Source organism: Rhineura floridana, chromosome 2 (assembly GCF_030035675.1).
Source record: "Rhineura floridana isolate rRhiFlo1 chromosome 2, rRhiFlo1.hap2, whole genome shotgun sequence".
In the NCBI taxonomy this organism is placed as follows: Eukaryota; Metazoa; Chordata; class Lepidosauria; order Squamata; family Rhineuridae; genus Rhineura; species Rhineura floridana.
Genome location: NC_084481.1, coordinates 99,177,538 through 99,203,668, shown reverse-complemented (window position 1 = coordinate 99,203,668; position 26,131 = coordinate 99,177,538). Strand labels below are relative to the sequence as shown.

General features: G+C 43.8%; 1 protein-coding gene across 2 annotated transcripts; it reads right to left on the bottom strand.

Moving 5' to 3' along the window:
* Nucleotides 1–2,348: 2,348 nt before the first annotated feature.
* Nucleotides 2,349–23,421, bottom strand: LOC133376867 (membrane-spanning 4-domains subfamily A member 12-like). 2 transcript variants are annotated; one of them, XM_061609755.1, is made up of 6 exons: nt 23,224–23,421; nt 18,840–18,959; nt 8,215–8,271; nt 6,546–6,677; nt 5,054–5,164; nt 2,349–4,311 (listed from the first exon to the last, which is right to left on the bottom strand). In XM_061609755.1, the coding sequence occupies exons 1-6, from the start codon at nt 23,311–23,313 to the stop codon at nt 4,189–4,191; spliced, it is 633 nt and encodes a 210-aa protein (XP_061465739.1). In that variant the 5' UTR covers nt 23,314–23,421; the 3' UTR covers nt 2,349–4,188. The 2 variants fall into 2 exon arrangements, with proteins under 2 accessions (XP_061465739.1, XP_061465740.1); XM_061609756.1 differs by lacking the exon at nt 18,840–18,959.
* Between the last annotated feature and the right edge of the window lie 2,710 nt (nt 23,422–26,131).

Sequence of the window (26,131 nt, the reverse complement as noted above, 5' to 3'; positions counted from 1 at the left end):
ACCCTCTCACAAAACATCAGGGCCGGTTCTAAAGGGCGGTCAGGTGGGGCACCATCCTGAGGGTCCCTGGAGCTACAGGGGCCCCTGAGGTGGCCCTCCGCTCACCTTCCGTGGGAGCAGCTGTGGATCACAGGGCAGGAGCTTCCGCCTGCCCGCCATTCCCTTGCCCCACCTACCTGTCTCCTGCCTTTTAGCATTGCCCTTAATGAAGATGGCGGGCGAGGTTTCCCTAAGGTACTGAAGCCTCTGCTGCCATCTTGGTTGATGGCAAAGATGTGCACGCTTAGCACGCATGTGTGCCATCAACCAAGATGGCAGTGGAGGCTTCATCCCCTTAGGGAAACCATGTCCGCCATCTTGGTTAATGGCAATGCTAAAAGACAGGCGACAGGTGTGGGGGACATGTGTGTGCGTGCGTGCACACACACACATACCAGGGCCCGAGGGAACCTGATGCCCAAGGGCCCCAGCATGCCTGGGGCCGGCCCTGCAAAACATCAGCACCATATAAACATTTTAAAACAATACAAAACAATCATTAAAATAACAGGCTGTTCAAAAAAATGTTTAAACAGGTGCATAGGCCTGACAGCACAAAAAAGTCTCCAAGAGACCCCTGAAAGTCAAAAGCGAGGATGCCTGCCGAATCTCCTCTGGAAGTGTGTTTTATGGCATGGGACCAGCGACACTAAATGCCAAATTTCTGGTTGAGGCCAGTCGGGCCTCTGTACGGGTGCCATCCTCACTTGATTTATAAAATATATCACTCCATTCAGTGTCCCAGACGGATTCCAAAGGCATCATGCTACCTGAGAGTCCAGCAAATTGTACATAAAAAAATTTTAATCACTGTGTTGCCCTATATCTAATTGTTATGTAAAGTTGCCTAAGAAACTGCTTTGCTGCTGCTTCTCTCATGCAATCTCTGCGTGGGCTCATTCTGCTGCATTGTACAATGGCAACTTCCTATTGCTTTAGCTTACTAGTTCAGAAGATGCATACACACTTGCATGTACACACACATGCACAGTTGCTGGAGCTTCCAGGATTCCTGTTTGTTCCTTGATGTCAGTCAAAACAGCCTGACAGCAAGATTCCCAAGTGGGATAAAATAAATCAGCCTCCTTTCACTATAGACAGGAGAGAGCCACTGCAATATGCAGTGACACCCGCTAAAGCACTGTCTCTTGTTTCTGTATTAAGCAGGCAGCCTTCCACTATTTCCTCAGATTAAGCTCTTTCAGTTCATTAGTTGCTTTACAACCTTGTACTCGCCTCTGAGTTATTTCTTGAGTCAAGGTTTTATGCTGAATCAGCTTTTTCAGTATTCGTCTGTCCTCCACTACAGTTCATACAAAACTAATAAATAAATAAAATAAAACCATTTCAGTCATCTGCACATCTACACAGTGGAAAAGCAAGGATGGGCAATCAGCACCCTTGTGGGTAAGTGCAGGATACATATCTGGCTTCGGTCTGAACATTGGCTTTTAAAATGTGACATTCAGATACTGGATTTCAAGATGCATATTCAACATTTTAGAATCTGAATGCATATTTAGGTGTTTTAGTAAATTTAGAGTTTTGTTACTATTGCAGGTAGTGTTTTATTATACTACATTATAATAAGAGACTTGTAAGTATTGGTGCTCTTTTTAAAAATTTAATCCACTTTGAGCTTTCACAGAAATATACATAATTCCACACATGCACACAAACAAATTCACTGGAAATCTCTCCATGGATCAGCTGCTAGGCTGCAATGAAGAGAGCAACAGGCTGATAAGTTAGTTTGTCATGGCCCATTTTGCTCTGGACAATAGTAGTATAGTGACATATTCAGAAGTGCAGGGTCCCTTCATGTTTGTCACAGCCATGGCCCCCTTTTTGCTGCTGGGTTGAGAATGAGATCCTTGTTAATGCCTTCTCCCACAACAACAGATGTACCTAGGAGCCAATAAGCATGAAAGGGGAGAGTGTTAGCTGCTTAGAAGAGGCTTCTCAATGGCTGACTCACCTCCTTTCACTCTGATTGGCTCCAATCAGCAGGAAAGGACAAGGAAGCATGCTAGAAGATCCTTCTCAGTGGCTAACACACTCCCCTTTCATGCTGATTGTCTCGTAGGATGCTGAAGACATAGGGACCCTGCTGGGACCCTGCTCCCAAAAAGATAAGGGATCTAAGACCCCTCGAGACTCTGGACGACTATACCCCTGGCTCTGGATAGAGTAAGGGTATGTATCTGCAGGGGGACAGATCTTCTGCAAGGGACAGCAAAGAACAGTCAAAAGACAGACATGTTGTTTCAGGTACATATTTTATTTTCATTCAGAAAAACATATCCATGAAAAGCAAGATGAGAACTAGAAAGAGTGAATCAGCTGCAGACTCTAAAACCTAAATTTGTCTAGGACCATATTAAACAGCTACAAGATTCAGGTGTCAGTGAGGTCACTCAAGATTAGGCATCCCTGTTTCACAGACAGGCATTAAATAGTAGAAATTTCCCATGAAAACATGCTCTAAAGAAACATTAACCAAGACACTCAGAGACCAGTGGAATGGATTCTGATTTAGCCATTCCCAGCTCCTTAATAACAATATAAAATCTTAAAAACACCAACTACTACTTACACAATGTGCAGCCAAAACAAAATCCCCAAACAAACCCAACAACCACCCAGCCCAGCATTCTTGGAGACCAAGGGCATGATCAGCCAGGAAGCTGTCTTTCCCAAGCCACATTGAAAGGAATGCAACCTGTTCAAAAGCACTGTGCATACTGTTGTGTAGTTCCCGTTCAATTCAATCGTGCTCAAGCAGGAGAATTTTATGGTGGATTGTGCTGCATTCCTGCATTCAGTTGGGCACACTGAAGTTGCATTTATAGTTCAGTGGGACTCTAATCACATATAACTAGGTTCAAGGCAATACTCTAAATGCCTTGCTACTTCCAGTGAACAATTACTGGTTGAAAAATTACTTCCCTTTAAATCAAGAGGTCTCACCCCCTCCTAGTTAGCAATGTAGGAACAGAGATTAGTCCTGCGGGGACTTGTGTCTCTTACTCCTGGGTCTGCCTCCTTGCCATAGCTGATCTTGAATAGTGTGAGAAAATGGTAGAGGTCCATCATGAAAACCTATGACTATGAGTGCAGAATGTTGCCAAAAAAATTCTGACATGCCCCAACAATGGGCATCATTGCTCACCTTCAGATATTAAATGGCAGTAACCAACTCCAGAATGACTGATGCTAGAGTAAGATTCAATGATCTGGAATGTATAACGTGTGTTTTTAAGCTTATTATATCTACAAGCTATCGCATCACAAAAAGAATGTGTATGATCCCTCTAGGAAACAAAGTAGCAGTCAATTGTCTAGGGCAGGAGTTGTTATATGAATATTTTTTATGGGCATGTATGTACAGTTGACTGAAAGATATGTAGTAGTATGCAGTATTCAAGAAAATCCAGCATTGTCAATCAAGTTTCACAAGTCCAATCAAGTGTTGCTGTGCATTAATTCCCAGGTGTAGCTTTCTACATCGAACCTATGCTTTAGAAAATCAAGGGGGTCATTTGCAGAGATTGGGGCCAAAGCATTCCCATAACCTGGCTATTTCACAAGAGGCTCAACTTTGGTAAAGAATCTTTATGAATCAGCTGCTACCCTGGGCAGTGACCCATCCAAATCAACATCACAAACTGGTTTCTTTTTCATTTTGTTCCAGGGTCAGCAATAGAGCCAACCAGAGGCAGAAAAGATGCGCTCATGACTTGCCCGTGCTCCTGCATGCTTCTCCTCCACATTCTCCTCTGGTTCTCCAGCTGTGACCACCCCCAATACTTCATCAAGACTTTCTTCAAACATACTTTGACATGTCAATAATCCATGTGCCAGAAGCATGGTGAGCTCCATAAGCAGCCTATGCAAAAAAAGGAGTTCGAATGTTACCTCCTAGTCCAAGGCAGAGCATATCAAGCCACATGCTTCTTAGTCCCAGCCTAAAACTGAGACTGTACTGGAGAAAAGAGAGAGATAGTCCCTTTGGCCTCATTGGCCTGACAGCTAGAATACTGGCAGAAATTGACGGAACTCTGTCATGCAGGATAGGGCCAGCTTTGACACCTCAAAAGAGGTGCAGCTGGTGTGATTTCTCCATACATATTCTTCCTCTTGAGTCTTCTACACAGTCTCTACTTTTAAATCGTAACTTACATCATTGGAATTTGGCAGATATGTTGTTGATGATTCTCCAGAAGGGGTCTCAGTATCTGTCCTGATGGTGTTTGGGTCAATCAATATAGTCTAGAAAACAGAAGAAATTCTAGCTTGCTTATATTAACTCTTGCATTATCATATTTCTTATCCCCATCCAACCAAAGCTATATTCCTGTCAGCTGAAATATTTTAAATACATACACACTCTCCAGGAATGGATGAATCTGTCAATTTCAATTTTATTTATTTTATTTAATAGACAGCTTCATAGCATAAAGCCATCAAAGCAGTGTACAGGATAAAAACTGAGGGAAACATCTTTTGGTTTCTTATTTTTCCAATTTTAAGTTCAGGTCCCCACATTTCTGCATCAGTTTGTGATTTTTTTTTTTTAATCCACACAAAAATTCCTTATAAGTTTAGTGCACATTTTTCCTTACACATTTTTGAAAGAAATTTACCCTAATATAATGAATTTTTGTATGTTATTTTTGCTAATATATGCATTTTATGCACACTTTCCTCTAATGTATGCATTTCTGTACACATTACATAGCTGGAGAACTACATCACAAAATTTGGAGGTGTGAATTTTGAAGCATATTGTTTCAGAAAGTGCAAATTAGGTAGCTTTGTATTAAAATGTGAACCAACCCCCACCCAAGTTTGTATCCGCCTAGCCTAGTTGGGCCATCTTCTTCACCATACTTACTGTATGTACATTTATTTATCTGTGACCTTCAGTCAGCATAATGAGTAACATCAAAAGCAATCAATGCACCCTAATTTCCAAACATAGCTGTAGTTATGGTGAGAATTATGCACTTACCTCATTGGAGTCTGAGCGGGTTGCCCGGCACCAAAAATAAGCAGTGGCAGATGCGATGCAAAATTCCACAATGGTGAATGTCAACAATACAATGGCAATCCTGTTGCCTGTCTTCTCCCAAAAGAAAATAGACACAATGTTACAAGCCGATCACCAAATTGAAAATTATCCATTTATCTTCTCCCACCTAAGCTAATATGTGTCTCCCCCTCGCTCTATTCTGTGCGAATGTAGCAAGAAGGCCTTTGAAACTATCAACCAAATGTCAATGAAAGTTTCTTTCTTGCAGGTACTATAACTTAGAAGGCAAAATTCAGGCTGGGGTGTAAATCAGCTTTGATTTGGCTGCAGCATGAGTGTCTAGCTGCTAAGAGATGACACTCTGGTTGTAATCCTCTACACCCTTACCTAGGCGTAAGCCTCATTGAACACCGTGGAACTTATTTCTGAGTAAATGTGCATAGGATTACAATCAGGATGCCCATGCCCTTGCTTGGACCAACACTTTAAAGCTATTTGGCTCGAGGGTGGGGTGGGCAGGGAGAACACAGAGACAGACTGGCTGTTGTTCCCAGCACAGTCTGGCTTCAATCTCAGCAGGAGTCTTTCAAGATTCATAACTAATTAACAACACCACAGTGTCAGTCATCTGAGGTTTCCTCTTAAGCAGGATCTGAAATCAAAAGTTGAAGCTGGTTAGCAAACCCTACTTAAGATCAGGCCAAGACATTTTGCTGCCTGAAGTGAAGGACAAAATCGTGCCCTCCCCCAGCACTGGCAATGGGACAAAGCCCTCTATCACACCTGAGCAGCAGGTGAAGGGCAGGCTATGTAGCACAAGCAGCTCCTGCATCTCACTGCCATTCCCTGCCCATTGGTATCGGCTGACTGAGGTGATCGTTTCATTTTGCCTAATGGGAGGGCCGGCCCCAGCTCAGATGGAACCCTGGTTATTAACATTTACCATGGTTCATGGTGCTGATGTACCAGCTTACCACAGTTATGGCCAACAGGGGGTAGTCAGTAGGGATTTATGCTGGAGAGGGGAAGGACCAGGGGAGAGAACATGGGTCATTCTCCTTCTCTTCACCACCATGAAAAGGTTAGAAGCATTATGTGAGCCCCAGCCCTGAAGGCAGCTTCTCCCGCAGAGGATTTCAAATTGCAATGCCAACACAGGAGAGAGGCAAGCATCACAGCAATAAAGTGGTGTCTAACAGCATGGTCGTTGGGATCCTGACAGTCCCCATATGGCTTGATTAAGGCAGGCATGTTGAATTTGCATAATAACAGCCTTCTGGAGAAATCCTAATAAGCACCTTCTAAAAACTACAAATGTTACACAGCACACGCACAGACACACACACACAGACACAAAATAATTGTTGTTGTTAAAATTTATATCCTGCCCTTTCTCCCAAAGGAGCCCAAAATGAATGTACCAGCCCCTCTGATCCAGGAACAGTGCTGTTGCTAAGGTGTGGAAACTTACCATAACCAGGGAATAGTGATGATTATCATCAGAATGAAATGGCCCATTTATGCTCAGATCTACTATAAAAGCCAGTATTCCAAGTAATGCAAAGATGGCACTTATGATATTCATGGCTTGGGAGCCTTTCACCTGAAAAACAGGGTAGAAACACACTTACTGTTTTGCCGGTTTCAGTGCATCTCCACCTCTCTTTTCTGAAAATGGGGGCACACAACACTAGTCAAACCCTGCCCTTGTTTACTGTAAAACCTGGTGGAAGCAGCTTGAATACATTTTTTTAAAAAAAAATAGCTTCAAAGAGATTTTGCAATGGATCGGCAGATCAACCCGTTCCCCCTTCAGGTGTGGCCAATGGAAACGCTTTGCTGTAGGCAACTAGTGTGCTCACAGCCACATAAACACTGAGGGCAGGTTATAGCTGAGAGAAGGGATTTGACTGACTATTCAGAGTGCTAGCAAATTGGAGGGGCTGCAATACTGCCTAGTCTAAAACTTTGCAATAATTCATAGGGATGGACTTGGATGCCTTTTGGAGAGCATGCCAGAAACAGGAATGCTGCTTCACCTGCTGGAGACATTATATAGGGAGGTTATAAGAAGGATTATTAAATCATAGGACAGGGGAGGGTAGGTGTTCTGTTGGAAATGTAATCTGCTATAGGGCAAGAGGAAGCAGTGCACACATACTCCTTCTGCTCCACATCCTCCTCCAAGCAGTACATGCACATGCAACAGCTTCTGAGTCAGCCCAATTTGTGGCTAGTCCACATGGAAAATGTGGCAACTCAGTTACACAAAAGGGGGCAAAATAAGCTTAACAAAGAATATAAACCTCATGCCACAAGAAATAAACCCATGCATGTTTTAAAATAGTCTCCTGTTTCATAAATATCCATCACAGTATCTCTTCACATCTTGTATGTTTGGCTAGCTCTGTTTTTCATTGCAAAACCAAGCTTCAGCAAGGTGGCTGCATCATCTGCCACAAGACCATTCCCTGGATAAATGTCCTTCTGCATATACTGAGCCTTTCCTTTTAATGCTGCACAAAAACCCTATACATAAAATAAGCAGAGAAAATCCCAGAAATATGACTATATATATTTCATGAACACCAGGAATGGGGAACCTGTGGCCCTCCAAACACTGTTGGACTCCACTTCCCATCAGCCCCAGTCAGAATGGCCTATACTCAGGCATGATGGGAGGTGTGGTCCAAACATCCAGAGGGCCACAGGTTCTCCATCCCTGATGTAAGCCATTCAGGGCCCAAATCAAGCTTTGAATGAGATTTTCTTTAACTTCAGCGTCTACTTTCAGTTCAGGTGATTATCACAAAGTCTCCATTATTTATTTATTCATTACATTTATATCCCATCTTTCCTTCAAGAAGCTGAAGATGGCACACATGATCTTTCCCTTCCCTCCTTGTGAGAAAGATTAGGTGATAGCAAATGGCCCACGGTCTCCTACTAAGTTTCATGGCTGAGCAAGGATTTGAACCTGTGTCTCTCCAGTTCTAGCCCTACACTCTTCACCACTACACCACACCACACTAATGTTCAGTTTATCCTAGATATGCAAAACCTTAGGTGTTCATTCAATGTAGGATGAGCAGAATTAAACTACAATTAACAGAAGAGAAAAGAACATCTGACTGACTCACTGCACACTCTGTAGGGCTCTTCTCAGCACCAATTGAGAGGCATCCCGAGACAATGAACTGTTTGGGAGGAAGGAAACAAGTGTGTAATTGATAGTCATGTTATAGTTTCCCTTCCCACCATCAATGGACCCACCTCAGAAGCCTGTGATAGAAATGAAGAGGAAGATTGGCATCATCCTTGCTGGCTTTCTACAAAGAAAGGATGGTTTGATCAAGGAAGAGAGGCTATTAATAGCCTCTTTACACATCTAATCAGGTACCCCACCATCTGGCCAAAAGGTCAGATTTCTACATGTAAGAGACCTCTACTGTCTGGGACAGCTGATAATCATACAACTCATTTAACAGCCCAATCTTCTACTTCAATCTTCTATTCTTAGCCTAACTAAGGCTATTGCTTCTTGGCAGGAAGTAGTTATGAGGTACCTCATACCTCCAGAAGATGGAGATGCAAGATGAATGAAAGCTGACACCTCCACCCTACTCTGAACTCATTTAATGACTAGGGTGATGCTGAGCCATGCTATGGATTCTCTGTCATGTAGCCACAGAAGAGTGCCGTGTGTCTGACATGGCTGATATTAGGACTGAGATGAAACTATTTGCCCAATTTCATGTTTGGTTTGCAGTGTCAAAAAAAAAAAAGCCTCCCATTTTTTAGCAGCTATCTACACTTATGAACATATTTGACATTGACTGTAGTCCTCTTCAGACATTTAATGTTTAAGTTAAGTAAACACATGAGAGGAGCTGCAAGGACAAGCATACTAGATCTCCCTCCCCCTCACCACCCACTGCCATTTCAATCACCTTCCACAAGTTGGAGGGTAAATGTACGGATCAGAGAGCCTGCAGTGCTCATGGAAGCTCTCCGTGCATGTTTGGACCTGTCAGGGTTCTAAAACACATGGGGAGATGTCATGAGTACAGGAGTCCCCTGTCTCCATGTTTATCCTCCACCTCATGGAAGGCAATGGGAAAAACAACAGCAGTATGAAATTCGTGTCTCCACACCATCACCCCTCATATGTTTACCTACCTCATATAGCGCCTGAAAAGAACTATTGTTTCAGTGCTGTTCTTCTCTGCGCCATTTTCCTTCCAATTCTTTGCCCTCACGGGTTTTTTTAGCCTCATTTGCCCACACTGCAGTTTAACCCAATTGGCTATGGTGAACCATATGATTTTGTCAGTGGGGACACCAAGCAGGAAACTGGAATCTAATATGATGATGTCAAGGAAGCTTGTAAACAAGAGAACCCATAGGTCACTACAGCCAATCAGATCAAGTGGCAGGAGGACAGATGAGGCTGAGGACAGCAAGGGCAAAAGGTATCAAAACAATGTGACAACTCAGTGAGACAAGTAGCTTTATCAATCATTTGTTTGGCTGTGCTAATATGGCTCTGCTATTTGTCGCAGCCCTAATCAGGAGTGAGAAACAAATGCATTGTGGGGAAGTGGTTTTGCAGGAACAGCTTGAGGGTGCTTTCATATGTGAGGCTTAAATAATCTTTGAATCTCTCTCTCTGGCTAATTTTTATAAACGCACATGAACATTGTTAATCAGGCTGTGTCAGCACCCTTGGGTCACTCCTCCACAATGCCTCTCAGCAGCATTACATCAAGGACACGGTAAGCAATTATGGCAGCTTGTAGCTACCCACTGCTGCCACCATGTAAGCCTGAGGCCAGGGCCCACTGACATAGGAGGGGGGCATCAGAGAGCCCCTTGCCGAGGGCCCTCTCAAACTTGGAGCCAGTCCTGTTAATTGTTAGAAAGCAGAAGGACGGGTATTTGCAATGTACATTCTGCCCAGCTTACGTTTCCTGTTTGCATCACATCCCAATTTAAGCAAGGATCACTTTAAGCCTCACACATGAAAAAGAAGACAATACAGAAGGACGGCAATGGACAACTAATGAAAGTCAAGCTAGAAGTGGAACCCGAAAGGGTAGGCAGGCAAGTAGGCGATATGAAACACATGGAGGAAGGAAGATGTGTGTGAATAGACCGCAATATAAACATGAGAAGTTGATGAAATTGCTCAGAAAAGACAGTCACGGTTTGACAATAAGAGTACACCATACCACCCTAACCCCACACATCTCCAGACAGCAATCGCTACTTGCAAGTGAGGATGCATCCAGGTTTTTGTTTGATTGGTTGGTTCTGCATGATCTGCTACAGAAAGCCATTTGTGTAAGCAGCATTTTTAGATCATATTTCATTATTTGCCTCATTTAGCACTCTACACTTAAAAACGAAACTGTAAATTTTTGTTTCATTAGAGAAGTAAAGACATTTCCACACACTGTCTGGCCAGAACTTTCATGCTGTTTCTTCCCTTTCTGTAGGCCCACTGCTGCCCACCCCTCCCCCTGATCCTAGCTGGTGGTGTAATTTTAGTTTCTTTCTGCTGCTAGGTTTGTGCCATTGCATCCACACAACTTTTGCCAGAGAGACCTTAGCAACCTGTCTACTTCACAAACTGCCTCCTTTGCAGTCCTTCCTCAAAATTTCCTCCTCCCCCACACACTGCATCCAAGAAATTGGGGTTCGCAGGAGTGCAATCTTGTACAGTCAGCCATGGATAAGGAGCAATAATCTGAGCCCACAATTCCAGGAGGAGAAGGAGGCACATGTGTACAGGGTATTTGTACTGAACCAACACAGAATAAAAATGAAACAGAAATGAACTGTGGCCAAAAAAAAAAAAAAAGCTGATATGGACACACCCCTGACAATAAAAATTAGTTGCTTTTTACCATGATGAAAGGGAGCTTAACTAGACATTACAGGGAATTCACTGATGGCTACTGACTCCATCTACCTAGATATCTAGTCAAAGAAACATGTGACGTCATTGTGCTTAGCATTTCCCCACCCGTGCCCCAGTTACCTGGCCACTGCACGGCATTAGGAAATACTTGGCAGTGATGTCATTTCACATGTTTATTTGACATGACTGGTAAGATGCAGACAGTGGGGAGGGGGTGAGTCATGTAAGCTGGCAGCAGCCATGCATCCTGTTAACATCCAATTAGGCCCTACAAGTGGTCAATGTATCAGAAAACCAAACTAAAGGCTCCCTTTTCCATTTTCTTTGCACATTCTACAACGTATATGCTGCAATCTGAGAAGCAGCATGCCACTTCATGAGAATCATAGCTTTCACATTAAACAGCAAATTTCTAGTCCTCACAGCTGGCAACAAACCTTCGAGAATATGTATGCAGGCTTGCATGAAATCTTAGGAGAAAGGGATTGCATGGTGAGAAAGAATTTCACTGATCTAAGGGTTCCTAGTTCCAGTTCTTCCATCCCTGTTTCCTCCACAGATACACATCTCTCATTTTTTTGATCACTGGAATTCTTAATATAAAAATCCAAATTCTGTCAAATCCACTTAAGGTAATCCAAATACATACTGCAAATTCAACAAATTGATTTGATTTTCCAAAATCTTGTCAAAGAATGTGGAGGGTCAGGTTTTTGCTTGTTTGTTTGTTTATTGAGACAGAGTATGCCATTCCCTGATTATAGCAGGAATGTGCCAACACAAATTTGCTAAATATACATTTTGTCATCTTCAAGGTACTTTTGTAAATATTCAGACTATTGCACCCTTGATAGGTTTTGTCCCCAAATAAAGCAGCCACTTCTCAAATCAACATTCAAAATGTACTGCGTGTGTTATGTGCCTTCAAGTCGATTACGACTTATGGCGACCCTATGAATCAGTGACCTCCAAGAGCATCTGTTGTACTTGTAAGCCACCCTGTTCAGATCTTGTAAGTTCAGCTCTGTGGCTTCCTTTATGGAATCAATCCATCTCTTGTTTGGTCTTCCTCTTTTTCTACTCCCTTCTGTTTTTCCCAGCATTATTGTCTTTTTTACTGAATGATGTCTTCTCATTATGTGTCCAAAGTATGATAACCTCAGATTCATCATTTTAGCTTCTAGTGATGAAAATGAAATGGAAATGGAATGCCTTCAAGTCGATCCCGACTTATGGCTACCCTATGAACAGGGTTTTCATGGTAAGCGATATTCAGAGGGGGGTTACCATAGCCCCCCTCTGAGGCTAGTCCTCCCCAGCAGGCTAGGGCCTGCTCAGCTTGCCACAGCTGCACAAGCCAGCCCCTTCCTTGTCCACAACTGCCAGCTGCGGGGCAACTGGGCTCCTTGGGACTATGCAGCTTGCCCATGGCTGCACAGGTGTCAGGGCACATAACCCCTGAGCCACTCACTGTGGGGTGATCTTTAGCTGGCCCTTGACACCCAGGAGACACAAGCAGGGATTTGAACTCACAGACTCTGGACTCCCAGCCAGGCTCTCCTCCCCACTGTGCTACACCAACTAATGCTTCTAGTGATAGTTTGGGTTTAATTTGTTCTAACACCCAGTTATTTGTCTTTTTAGCAGTCCCTGGTATCCACAAAACTCTCCTCCAACACCACATTTCAAATGAGTTGATTTTTTTTCTTACCCACTTTTTTCACTGTCCAACTTTCACATCCATACATAGAGATAGGGAGTACCATGGTCTGAGAGAACTAGAAAAGATCCCCAAATGCAAAGATGTATCACTGAACACCAAAGTCAGGATCATTCCTGATCTATATATATTCCCGGTCTCTATGTATGGATGTGAAAGTAGTGTGTGTTTACTTCATTACAGTTAGACTGATATGTAACTGTCACCGCCAGTTACTGAGAAGGGAGAGGTGAGGTGCAGGGAGCTCAGCGCCGTGCAGGCACAGCAGCAGGAGTGTTGGATTGACTCTGCCACCATGCCCGCACGGTGCTGAGCACCCGGCACCTTGCCCTTCTCCTTCTTGGGAACCCTCAATGACGCTTGCCAAGCACTGGGAAGTGTGGTGAGCAATGCCACCCTGCCTGTGCTGCCCTGCTGACTGCTGCTGCTGCTTCAGACTCAGTGGACTGCAGTCCTGCTGAGGAACATGGCAGGCACATGACATGTGTCATTGAGGAATGGGCTTACCCTGCAGATTCCTGCAGTCCTTTCACATATTCTAACATGAGAACAACGGGTTTCCAACACAGGAACCTTGACTGGCGAGAGTTCCCATTCCCACATTGGAAACCCTTTGTGCAATGAAGGAGTCCCCTTTAAACTCAGTCAATCATGTGGCCTCTCTCTCTCTCTGCAGTCTGAATCTCATGAAGACAAATGACTGAATAGGGCTTCAGTGGCTGCTGCACTGATAGTAGAAAGATAATCAATGACAGTCTTCAGAAATACTAATGACATCCCTGGCAGGTAGGGATAAAGGAAGCTGCCTTGAGACCATTTGTCCATCTTGCTCAGAAATGTCCACACTGACTGGCAACAGTTCTCTGGGAATTCAAGCAGGAGTCTCTTCCAGCCCCCTTGCAGATGCCAGGGATTGAAACTGTATGCAAAGCAAATGCTCTTCCCCATATATCGATACATATGTGAACTCACATCCAGCCTGGTATTTTCTGGTTCTCTCACCTTACAAGCACCCAAAGGCTATTGTTGTCCCATGTAACCTCTATTGTTTCAAAGCTGTTGTTTCAGCCACCTTTTGGCTACCAGTGGGTATGGTCCAGCTCATTAACCTATGGTGGAAGCTGATCATCTCTGCACAAACAGCTTGTTGCTTGCCTTTCAGAATGCATGGTAGAGCAGTATTGTGAGAAATGGTCCATAGATTTTCCCTCTGTACCCCAATTCCATTCACCCTGTGGGAAACCCCTCTGCCTACGAATGTCTCTTCAAGCCTGTTTCCAGCCTAGGGTTGTGAACATAGCACTAAGCGGCTGGCACATTAGGCTACCCACAGGGGATGAACACTGAAAGTACACTTTGCCTGTGTGAATTCAAGGATTACTTTACCTACATACTAAGCCCTGGAACAAGATAAAAATGCTGGCAGATACATTCTATCCTCTTCCAACCTGACATAGTGTGTCTGAGGGCTCCTAATCTCTGGGCATCTATAAAGCAATAGTAGATGTCACATGGCCACACAAAGCATTCTTGGTCTTGAATCCCACCTCTCACGGTACCACTTAAGCAACCTGCTTCATAGGTGAATTTATATAAGGTTATTATAAACTGTGATTACGTGCACAGCCCACTGAATGCTGCAAGTCTACCACTGATTTACCATCTCTTGAAGTGTAAATCTTGCCAGAAATCACTATCAGAGTTATTCATCACAGATGCGCAGGATTTGGGTCCTGGCTCCCAGAATGTCAGGCAGTGACAGCTCCCCATTGAAAATAATAGGAAAATCCAGGAATTTAGAATTGGCTGGCAAAGCCTGACCCCTATAAGCAAAAGGTAGGAGCACAGGCAGAATCTTCTCAGGTTGTATCTCAACTGAAAAATATGGTGTTTTTTTAGCTCTTATGTTTTTTTTAAAATGTGGTGGGAAATACAATAAAGGTCCATAGTTTTTGTCCCATATTGCAGCTTGGAGGGCTATGACTGAAAGAGTGGCTTATGGCAGCCTTGCAGTGTAGGCCACCTCCATCCCCACATTGCCAAAGGGTGTGTGGGTAGATAGTGGCTTATGACAGCCCTGTCATCTAGTCCACTATTAATACCACAGATTAGAGGTGGGACTGAAGCTGGAAGAGGCAAATATTTACAACAACTCAGCAGTGTAAACCAGTTGCCGGAAGCCTCAGGAGGGGAGAGTGTTCTTGCACTCGGGTCCTGCTTGCGGGCTTCCCCCAGGCACCTGGTTGGCCACTGTGAGAACAGGATGCTGGACTAGATGGGCCACTGGCCTGATCCAGCAGGCTCTTCTTATGTTCTTATGTTCTTATGTGTAGCCCAGTTTTATTATTCCCATATTACAGGGAAGTGGGACTGAGGCTCAGGGAGATTATTTGTGGCATTGGCAACCCAGCAATGCAGTAGTGTTATTATATACTTTGGAACATCTAGTGTAACATACCCTCTCTTTTGTACAATAATCAGATGTGTTACATAGTAGTTTAGGCTGCTGCTGTAGAAATTATACCTGCCCATCTCCTGGTGATTGATTCTGTGTTCTGTGCCTTCACCAGTCATTGCCACCAGCCAGTAGAGTCGTTCAACATAACAGTGGTCATCCACATAGAAAGCTTCTCTAAGGCTGAAATCCTATGCACACCTGCATGGGAGTAAACCCCACTGAACACAGTGGGATTACTTCTGAGTAAATGTGGAAAGGATCACACTTCATGCATGTTTGCATGTGCAAGGCTTAAGTGGCCTTTAACTCCCTCTTGCACAATGTAGAACAGCCTAGCAAGGGAGCCTGCTTCACGAGCTAGAGGGAGCCCCCAGCTGACAAAGTGTCAAGGCGAGTTAAGCAGCAGAGCTTTCTATCACACAGCACGTAGTTAAACTATGGGACACAATCCCAGAGGAGGCAGCGATGGCCACCAACTTGGACCAATTTAAAAGAGGATTAGACAAATTCATGGGGGATAATGGCATCAAAGGCGACTAGCCACGCTGGTGGAGGCAGTATACTTCTGAATACAGATCCTGGAAACCACAGAGGGGGGAGAGTGCTGTTGTGCGCAGGTCCTGCTTGTGGGCTTCCCTTGGGAGTCTGGTTGGCCACTGTGAGAACAGATGCTGGACTAAATGGGCCACTGGCCTGACCAGCAGGCTGTTCTTATGTGAATGTCTAATTGTGGTTGATTTGGGAGGAGAGCATTTATAATGTGAATGAGCATTCTGGCTATTGCCAGCTTTCTGTGTGCATGCAAACTGATTGAAGCCATTTTGAGGGCCAGCTGGGATTTATCCTGAGAGAAGAGCATGAAGAGAAAGAATTAACTGCTTTCTCCAAGTGAGCCATGTCCCCAATTTTCAAAGCACTCCAGCAGGGCTGCTAAATTAGCAAAACACACGAGCAATCCTAAACACAGGGATCTCCCACACGATATCTGGTTTGACCTTAAGTTTCATGTGTGAAAATACCATTGTTACAGCTGAGGTGTAAGACACTTGACATGGGGGTTGTTTTTAGTGGAATCCCTGTAACAAGTTAGTATGTATGATATGCTCCTCTGGTGCATTCACTATAGCTGCTCAGTTTCCCTGCTTTTTAAAGTTTGATATAAATATCTGTGGGCTATAGGTACATTCTTAAACCACAAGGTTTTTTGACTGTTAGTGAATTTCTCTGCTTTTTAATCTGGGAGGTAAGAAATGGGATCCTGTTTAATCTGGGAGGTAAGAAATGGGAAGCTTGCTGAGAATGGATTGATCATTTGTATGCTTTTTGAGGTCAGTGGGATTTACTCCCGTGCAATCATGCTTAGATAGGTGAAACTGACCACAGGGGAGGGGGAGGGGAGGAGGCAGAGGAAGGGAGGGAGGGCAGAGGGGAAGAGGGGGATGGGAGCAGGCAAAAGGGGGAGGGGAAAAGAAGAACAGGTTTGATCATTTGCATGTTTATTGAGTTCAGTGGGATTTACTCCCATGCAATCATGCTTAGGATAGGTAAGGCTGACCGGGGGGGGCAGAGGGAGGGCTGGAGTGGGCAGGAGCAGAGGAAGAAGGAAGAGAGGAGGGGAGGAGGAAGGGAGAGGAAAGGGAAAGGAGGGAAAAGGCAGGTCTGATCATTTGCATGCTTATTGAGTTCAGTGGGATTTACTCCTATGCAATTATGGTTAGGATAGGAAAAACTGACCATGGGGGAGGAGGAGTGGGAGGGGAGCGGAGAGGGGAGCAGAAGGAGGGGGAAGGAGAGGATTGGAGGGGCAAAGGGAGGGGGAGGGGAGGGCAGGTCTGATCATGGCTTCAGGGTCATGTCCCACAACTGTATGTTTTTAAAGATGATAGGCACCCCAACCAATTGCTGGCTCTCTGATAAATGTACATATCATTTGCATCAGTGTACATGTCTTTCAAACATACATTTGTCTCCCTCACACAATGCAGTTCTACTGAGTGCACTGCATTTATATGCTAAAAACATTAATGCCCTCAGATAAGGCCAAAACCCAAATCAGACCACTTTGGGTTTCATATCAGAATCCCTTAACTTATTTACAGAGCATGCTTGTAAACACAGATCTTTCAGTCTGGACTCTGGAACATTAGGAATGAGGGCAGGGTGTTCCTCTCTCCAAGATTGCCATCCGGAATAGCTACACAATATTTCATAGATATGCTGTAGAGTTTCCTTTGAGTAGCTCAATGTTCATAATTGATTTCAGATTCTGACTCAGGGCGAGGGGAAGTATACACTGTACAGGCAACAGTGAGTAATGAAGCCCCATTGTTTGGTTTCTTTTTAAAATAAAAAAATTGCCTCTGAAGGTTGTGATGCTGAATGGAGCACTTAACCCTTCCCTTGCTGACTGTTTTTCTGTTCAAAAACTGTTCCCTCCAAAACTGCTTTCCCCCTACCCACACCCCAGGGAATAAAAAATCCATGTTGATGTTTACATCTGGAAATCTGTGAAGGGAAAAGCAGGGAAGTGATTTTGCACATGCAAGATGCGGGCAGGGAAAAGGTTTAGCATCCCTTCTCCCTGCCACTTATTCACTTGAAATTTCAGGCTTCTAAGATTGCTTTTCATTTTTTTAAAGAAGCCAGAAATTCATTAAACCCATGTGCCTATAGCTCATAGTTTGCACCTCATGAGTTCATGCATTTCTGTGTAATTCTGCAGGATCCCTGGGTGGCAAGGTGCAAAACAGGCCTTTCTGCAGAAAGGGCATTGTGTCTTTGGAGACTGGGACACAGCTTGCTTAAGTTCCATGCACAGTATATATATTTTGTGTGAAAAGAAGGAAAGGAAAAAACACATACACATTACAGACAGTATCTGATTTTTCTACCATGAAACTGATCTGAAAGCCCAACGTTGAAATAAATGATACATTTATCCCAATGAATTCACTCCAAGGATCTCTCAGTGCATGACAAGCTTTACCTATATAATCATTTATGTATTCCCTCTCTAAAATGATAATATTTTCTCCTCAGTATCTGGAAAAGGTTTTTTTTTTTAATGGAAACTGACATTTACCAAAAAACCAAAAATAGTTTCATTTTTAGTTACAGTAAGAATACAGTCTTAAAAAATAATTTCTGGACAGAAACGAATAGGGAGGAAGGAAGGAAGGAAGGAAGTCCAACATTGTAACATATTTTTGGACATAAAGGAAAGTTTTAAGCAAAACACTTAATGAGATTCAAAATGGGTTACACACTTTTGAGAGATGAAAAACATCTTTCTTGTCATAATATGCCAAGCAGGCATCTGGTAGTTTCACTCCACAGGGTTGCCTGAAATGGCCATTAGGGCTGAAATCCAACACCAACTTACCTGGAAGTAAGCCACACTGAACTCAGTGGAACTTACTTCTAAGTAGACAAAACTAGGATTATGCTGAAAATCACACTAGTCCAGGAGCTTTCTGTTGGCTCTGCAGACTTTCCTTTCAACAGGTGGTGCCCCTTCCATACTGCCACTATCTTTCTCACCCTTGGCATTCCAGTCCCTCACTCCCTCTTCACATATCCTCTTTTTGCTCTTCCCTGCCTCACTCTTCCACTTCATTCCCCATCTTCCCAGGGGGATTTGTCCAGTCCCATGTGTGATACTCACGGATGCTCCTCCCAAGAAGGGGATCTCTCCAGACACAAAGAATGAGGTATATACACTGGTCAAGGTGCTGAGAATGATCCCAAAGCTAATATGTATGAAGCCAGTCATGATCTGGATGGTCTGTGGGAACAATCAGGGGAATAATACTCTGCACTTGATGGATTAAATTCACACACACACACACACAAACATGCCTTAATGATTACACTGACTTTAAAGAGCTGACACCAGAGAATCTGTTGATTTGTTCTTTTTAATTGTATGATCACTATTCATTTTGTTCTAGTGCATCTTTCTGATGAGAAAGTGTTTCAAAATTTTTGTCTGTTTCATTTGACTCTGTGTATCAGAAGATCTTTATGTTCTAAGCACTTCCCAACTGTTCATGAGTATAGTTAATGTCATCTGGTAGCCAAATGAAAGCTGACATTTAGAAATCTGCTCCAATTAACACTTCCGTATTGTTTGGATGCTGGCAGAGAAGAGGACACCCCAATAAAATCTACCGCAAGCTCAGATGAGCTGATCCAGTAAGAAAGGGAGAGTGGGAATTGAGGGTGGGATGGGGGGGGGTCATTACCACAGCAAAGTCTATTGGATGATCCTTTGTATTGTTCCTAGGACTTTCAGCAGGATTTTGTGGTCTTTGGGTTAACTCGGAATCATCCAGATCATGGAACAGGTCTGCAGAATGTGTTTGAACAAGCTGAACTCAGGCCATCAGCCACGTATAGTAGCCCACATCCATACATCCTGGAAACATCCTGGTTTTAACACCTGCCTAGCACAACAAAAATGGGTGGGGGCATCAAGCACCTAGTAGGCAACAATATATGACTGATGGGCTGTGTTTAGCTGGGTCATCCTTTTCACAAGGCTATTCTAGAATGAGGCAGTGGAGAAAATAAAGTAAAATGTGTTCTCTTTTCCTGGTCTGTACACAGGTTTTCTGTGCCATAGATTTTATGTGGTGTGTATAAAAGGACTCTGTTAAAATCCAGCTTTCAACTCAAATTGCCATTGATTATACAAATATTAATCCTCTCCGTTTGGGAATAAATAACATTGCCATCATCTTATTGTCAAAGAAACAGTAGCAATGTCATAACATAAGCCTCTTGCATTTTGGTCAGCAGGACAGACACTGATCAGCGCTTATAAGTGAAAGACACTGCTATTTGGAGCCTGCAGGAAAGCAGAAGAAGCATAAAAGATTCTTGAGGGCCACCAAGCTTGAGCCTGTCTGTCTCCTGGGACCCAGGCTATTTTCGGACCATTATTCTCTCGGCACTGGCCGATGGGCAGCTGAAGGAGCAGGGCCAGACAAATTAAGAAAGAAATAAGGAGGAAAAGTACTAAGTGGGTAGCAATCCTCAGAAGGTCATTGAATAAAGGTATGGAAACCCTATTGCATTACAAGATGGGAGAGGGGTAACCAACATGATGCCCTCCAGATCTTGTTGGACTACAACTGCAATCAGCCCCACCAAGCATGGCCAATGATCAGGGGTGATGGGAGTTGTAGTCCACAATATCTGGAGGGCACTACTTTGGGGTTGTGTTGAGGGGTGCAATATTTCTTCTGCTAAGTATCATCATAGTAACAAGTTAAAAAACAACACCCTAAATGTAAAGAGGCACTAGATGACAAATCTGGCACCTTCAGTGTTGCTAAATCACGTTTTCCAAGTGAGATGACACTATTGAATTATACTGATGCATCTGATAAAATAGGCAGGGGTCTATGAAATCACAGGCCATATATAACAGGCCACATCTTCACTGGTGGTAAATCAGGTCCCATTTGGTGAAGTATCAGTTTGTCGGGCTCAAAACCAAGTAGAATTTGCCAGCTGCTGTAGATTGCCACCCACATCAACACAGAGTTGAAGTGACTGAGACAATCCTTGGCATGGTTTCTGAATTTGCTTTACAAGTAACCTGATTTTCTTTCTTTCTTTCTTTCTTTCTTTCTTTCTTTCTTTCTTTCTTTCTTTCTTTCTTTCTTTCTTTCTTTCTTTTAAATCAACGGGGGGGGGGAATTGTATCCCTCATTTTTATCTGAGCATAATCTTCATTTTAATGAATTTGTGTTTTCATGCAGTTGTGCAAATTATGAGACTCAGTAAGAGAAAACGATATACACCATATGAATTGCATTTGTGTCAACAGATGGGCAGGAACAGTAAGGCTGTAATCATATACCCACTTTTCTGGGAGTAAGCCCCATTGAACACAATGGAACTTACTTCTGAATAGGCATGTATAGGATTGCGCTGCAATTGTAGTTCTTTTTGGCATGGTACAGCTTAGCACAGCAGGCCAGTGTGCTGACATCAATTTCTTCGGCAAGAGACTATTTTTGTGGTGACCCAAAGCATTCTTATAACATACCTGATGACTTACAAGCCTTCACACTTGGGTTGGGAACTGTGCAGTCTTCACAAAGGGAATCAGTGTTGCTGTTCTGGGAAATCCCAGCACAACAGCACACCTATTTAGCAGGTAGGAAAAATCGTTTCCGTTTTTTCATAATTCATTGTAGCACTAACGCACTGAATCCGCCATGAGATTTCCCTTTGCAGAAATGGTCTGTGCTGGACTCTCATTTATTTTAGACCCTTGCGGGACTGATATACAACAATGTGTGTAGGCACAGTAGTTACTTTTTATGCAGATCTAAACAAATATAGCCCTGTCTTAAGAGCTAGTCTTAAAAGCACCACCATACATTTTGTCTTCTTACAAATGCAGAATAAGAATTCAGAGTATTCTTACTTGTTATATACCACAGCATGGAATCCAGCTTTTAAGGCATTGTATTGGGCAGGTTCACTCAGTAATGTGGTCTTTAGGAGTGGCCCTAAAGCTTTCTCTTCTCCCAAAGTGTTTACCTATTTATTTTATTTATTTATTTATTTAATTACATTTCTAGACCGCCCTATAGCAGAAAGCTCTCAGGGCGGTGTACAACAAAAGACCTATGTCTTCTTATCTTCCATCACTCTGTTTAGAGGCAGGAAAGGAAGGAGGGGAGAAGTTCATTATTGGAGGGGGGGTACTGCTGCTCCTTATCATTTGAAAAGCAATGCAAGAGTATTTTGATTCTGCTCTTAATATTCAGAAGGCAAGGTAGAGAAAATTCACTCTGCTTCCAGGGTAAGAGGTAAGGCTTGTTTTGAGTCAGCGCTCACCAAGGTTCAGCCCAGGAACCCATTTTAAAAGCTAGTCCTGAGCTCTGGCTGGAGCATGTGAATTAATAAAGAGAAGACTCCTGGGCATGTGCAGAGTAATCACAGCCCCTCCCCTTACACACACACATGCACACGCACCATATCTGGAATTAGTGTTCAGAGGCCCCAGATCAGGTTTCTAAACAGTCTAATTCCACAGTCAGTCTAATGCAGTGATGGGAACCTGCCCCCCCCATGTGATGTTGTTGTACATGTTGTTGGGTGATGTTGTCCAGCCAGTGGTCACAAATGAAGGGAGGAGTAGCCCAACAACATCTGGAGGGCCACAGGTTCCCCACCCATGATCTATGAATGAAGAGTCCTGCTGGATCAGACCAAGGATCCATCTAGTCCAGTATTCTAACAGCAGGCAGGCCATTTCATCTAGAAAGTTCACAAACAATTATCCTCCCTTGTTGCTTGTCCACAAAACCTGGTATTGCGCTACAGTGCGTTTGAACACAGAGGTTCCATTTAGCTACTATAGCTAACATGCATTGATACAATGAATTGTTTCTTGTAAACAGTGGTGCTACTCTTTGATGCTGTTCACCTCTGCCTTTTGTACTGTGTTCCTAGAGTGATGCTGCTCACTTCCGCCATGGACAGAGGTAATAATACTAATCTCATCCCTGCCCTAAAATTGATGCTGAAGTCTGCATCCCAGTAGCACAAATCAGAGGAAGGGAGGGAGCAGCAGGATATTTTCTCCCTCTCCTTCTGGCTGCAAAATTAGTTAGTGCTTCCTGGGAATATTTAGTAGATGAACGAACACACACACACACACACACACACACACAAGATCATCCTGAGAACAAGCCACTCTCAAAAAGCTACTCCTATTAGATATTCTCTTTAATCTGAGAGAGAAGGGGCATAATAAATTCCCAGGTTAGTTTAAGGAACCATTACGATTATCCATTCTGAAGTTTCTCTCATTCCCTCACCTCCTTTCCTTCTCTTTCACACACACATACATATAGAAAAACAGGGGGGTGGATCTAGAGTCACACTGCCCCCTAAATTAGGAGACCAGATGCCATTTCAGGGGAACCCATCCCAGGCTCCTCCATCCTCCCCGTTCCATATTCCTTCCAACACCCCTCCCTCTCTACAGTGCCTCCCCCACACATACACTTCTTGTCACTCACCCCCAGCACTCGGTTCTTCCCTTTGGGGATTGTTTCCACCCTGTACATCACAGTCCTTCTCCCCAGCCGGAAGGTCCCCATTCCCTGCATGGGAACTAGGTGGTGTGTTTGCTCCCAAGCCTAGCAACTGAGCCCTCGGCTGCATCAGCCCCACAGGCTGAGCATGGATGGCAGCTTGCTTGGCCCGGCTGCTGCTCAGCTCCAGCCCTCTCTTCCAGGGAAAGTAAGAAGAGTGGTCTTATTGGTTTCTGTCAGTGATGATGTCACAGAGACAGAGAGAGAGAGGGAGATGCTGCAGAAGAGGCAGAACGGGGGTGGAGGTGATGGAGCGGGATTCATACCCTGCTGCTGCTAGTCCTAGGTAAATCCTGCTTCTATCAGAACTGCTTTCTCAGCAGCCAGGCAAGAAGGCAAAACCTGTGCGTGTGCGTGTGCGTGTGTGTGTGTGTGTGTGTGTGTGTGTGTGTGTGTGTGTGAGAGAGAGAGAGAGAGAGAGAGAGAGAGATGTTTAGTCCAGAGAGAAGATGCTGATGAAAATCCCTCTGACAGAGTATGTCACAAACAGATATGGAAGAATAGGAGCATGAGGAAGTGATCAAAAAGCCTCCAGCACCAAAGGAAAAACATCTTGGATCTTCTCCATGGGAATGTAAATATACCTTGAAATACTGTGGCTATATATATACCCATTGCTAGCAAACTCTGAACATCTTGCTAGAGCCATCAACAAGTCTCCTGTTGTAGCATTTCACCAGCCTCCTAATTTACTCAGACTATCAGTGAGAGCTGTGCTTAAGCCACCTATCAGCAATCCTGGGTCTCATCCTTGTCACTCCAAACGCTGTATCACCTGCATGTACCTCAGGGAGACAGCTACTTACACAAGCATTAGGATGGGCAGAACATATTACATCAAACAGAACATCACCCACAGTTTCTGCAATATAATTTATGTCATCAAATGCAAAAAACCCAGGATGTCATATCCAATATGTAGGAAAAACTACAACTGACACAAGCTTCAGAAACCACAAATTGGCAATCTTGACCAAAAAAAGAGCAACCAGTTGCAAAACATTTGAACACTGAGGGCACAGCCTCTTAGACTTTTCTATAATAGCTATAGAGATGCCAACAAATCCAGCAGCACTGACTGAGAGGAAGAACTTTTGGATATTTTATTTATTTATTTATTTATTTATATCCCACCCTTTTCCCCAGTAGGAGCCCAGGGCGGCAGACAAAAGCACTAAAAACACTTTAAAACATAAAAAAATGTAAATGTACTGCCTTCAAGTCGATTCCGACTTATGGTGACTCTATGAATAGGGTTTTCATGAGGCTGAGAGGCAGTGACTGGCCCAAGGTCATCCAGTGAGCTTCCTGGCTATGTGGGGATTCAAACTCTTGTCTCCCAGGTCGTAGTCCAACACCTTAAAATACATTAAAACAAAACAACGTTAAAACATTTTTTTAAAAACTTTAAAAACATATTTTAAAAGGATTAAAAACATTTAAAAACGTATTAAGCAATCCTAACACAGACACAGACTGGGATGGGTCTCAACTTAAAAGGCTTTTTGAAAGAGGAAAGTCTTCAAAAGGCACAGAAAAGATAACAGAGATGGTGCCTGCCTAATATTTAAGGGGAAGGAATTCAACAGGGTAGGTGCTGCCACACTAAAGGTCCATTTCCTATATTGTGCAGAATGAACCTCCTCACCTGCAGAGTGCAGCAATTGACTGGGTATGTAAGGGATAAGATGGTCTTTCAGGTATCCTGGTCACAAGCTGTATTGGGTTTTGTACACCAAAACTAAAACCTTGAATTTAGCCCAGTAGCTAATAGGTAGATACTACAATTCTTTCAGTAGCAAAGTGACATGTTGGCAATACCCTGCCCCAGTGAGCAGTCATATTTTGTACCAGCTGCAGCTTCCAGACCCATCTCAAGGGTAGCCCCACATAGAGCGCATTACAGTAATCCAGCCTGGAGGTTACCAGTGCATGGACAACAGTGGTTAGGTTATCTTGGTCCAGAAATGGCTGCAGCTGTCTTACCAGCCAAACCTAGTAAAAGGCACTCCTAGCCACTGAGGTCACCTGGGCCTCTAGTGACAAAGATGGATCCAGAAGCACCCCAGACTACGAACCTGCTCTTACAGAGGGAGCACGACCACATCCAAAGCAGGCAACTGACCAATTATCCCTCTCCATCTTGCTAGGATTCAGACTCAGTTTATTGGCTGTCATCCAGCCCACCACCGAGTCCAGGCACTGGTCCCGGGCTTGCATGGCCTCTCCCAATACAGATATTACAGAGAAATAGAGCTTGGTATCATCAGTGTACTGCTGACACCTTTTCCAAAATCTCCTGATGACCTCTCCAAAGGCTTCATATAGATGTTAAACAGCATGGAGGACAACATAGTACCCTGCGGCACCCCACAACACAACTGCCAGGGGGCCGAAAGATAATCACCCAATGCTATTCTCTGAAAATAACCCTGGAGATAGGATCAGAACCACTGTAAAACAGTGCCTCCAATACCCATCTCACCAAGTGTGGTGAGCTCCTGCTGCGAGGAAGGGTGGGACATGAATCAAATAATAAATAAAGTCAGCTCAGAAGGATACCATGGCCAATGGTATCAAAAGCCGCCAAAAGATCAAGTAAAAATAACAGGATCACACTCCCGCTGTCCTGCTCCCGATAAAGGTCATCCATCAGGGCAACCAAGGCCAATTCAGTCCCATAACCAGGACTGAACCCAGACTGGAATGGGTCAAGATAATTTGTTTCATCCAAGAGTACTTGCAATTGCTGTGCCACAACCCTCTCAATCACCTTCCCTAAGAAGTAGGTATTTGTGACCGAGCAGTGGTTGTCACAAACCAATGGGTCCAG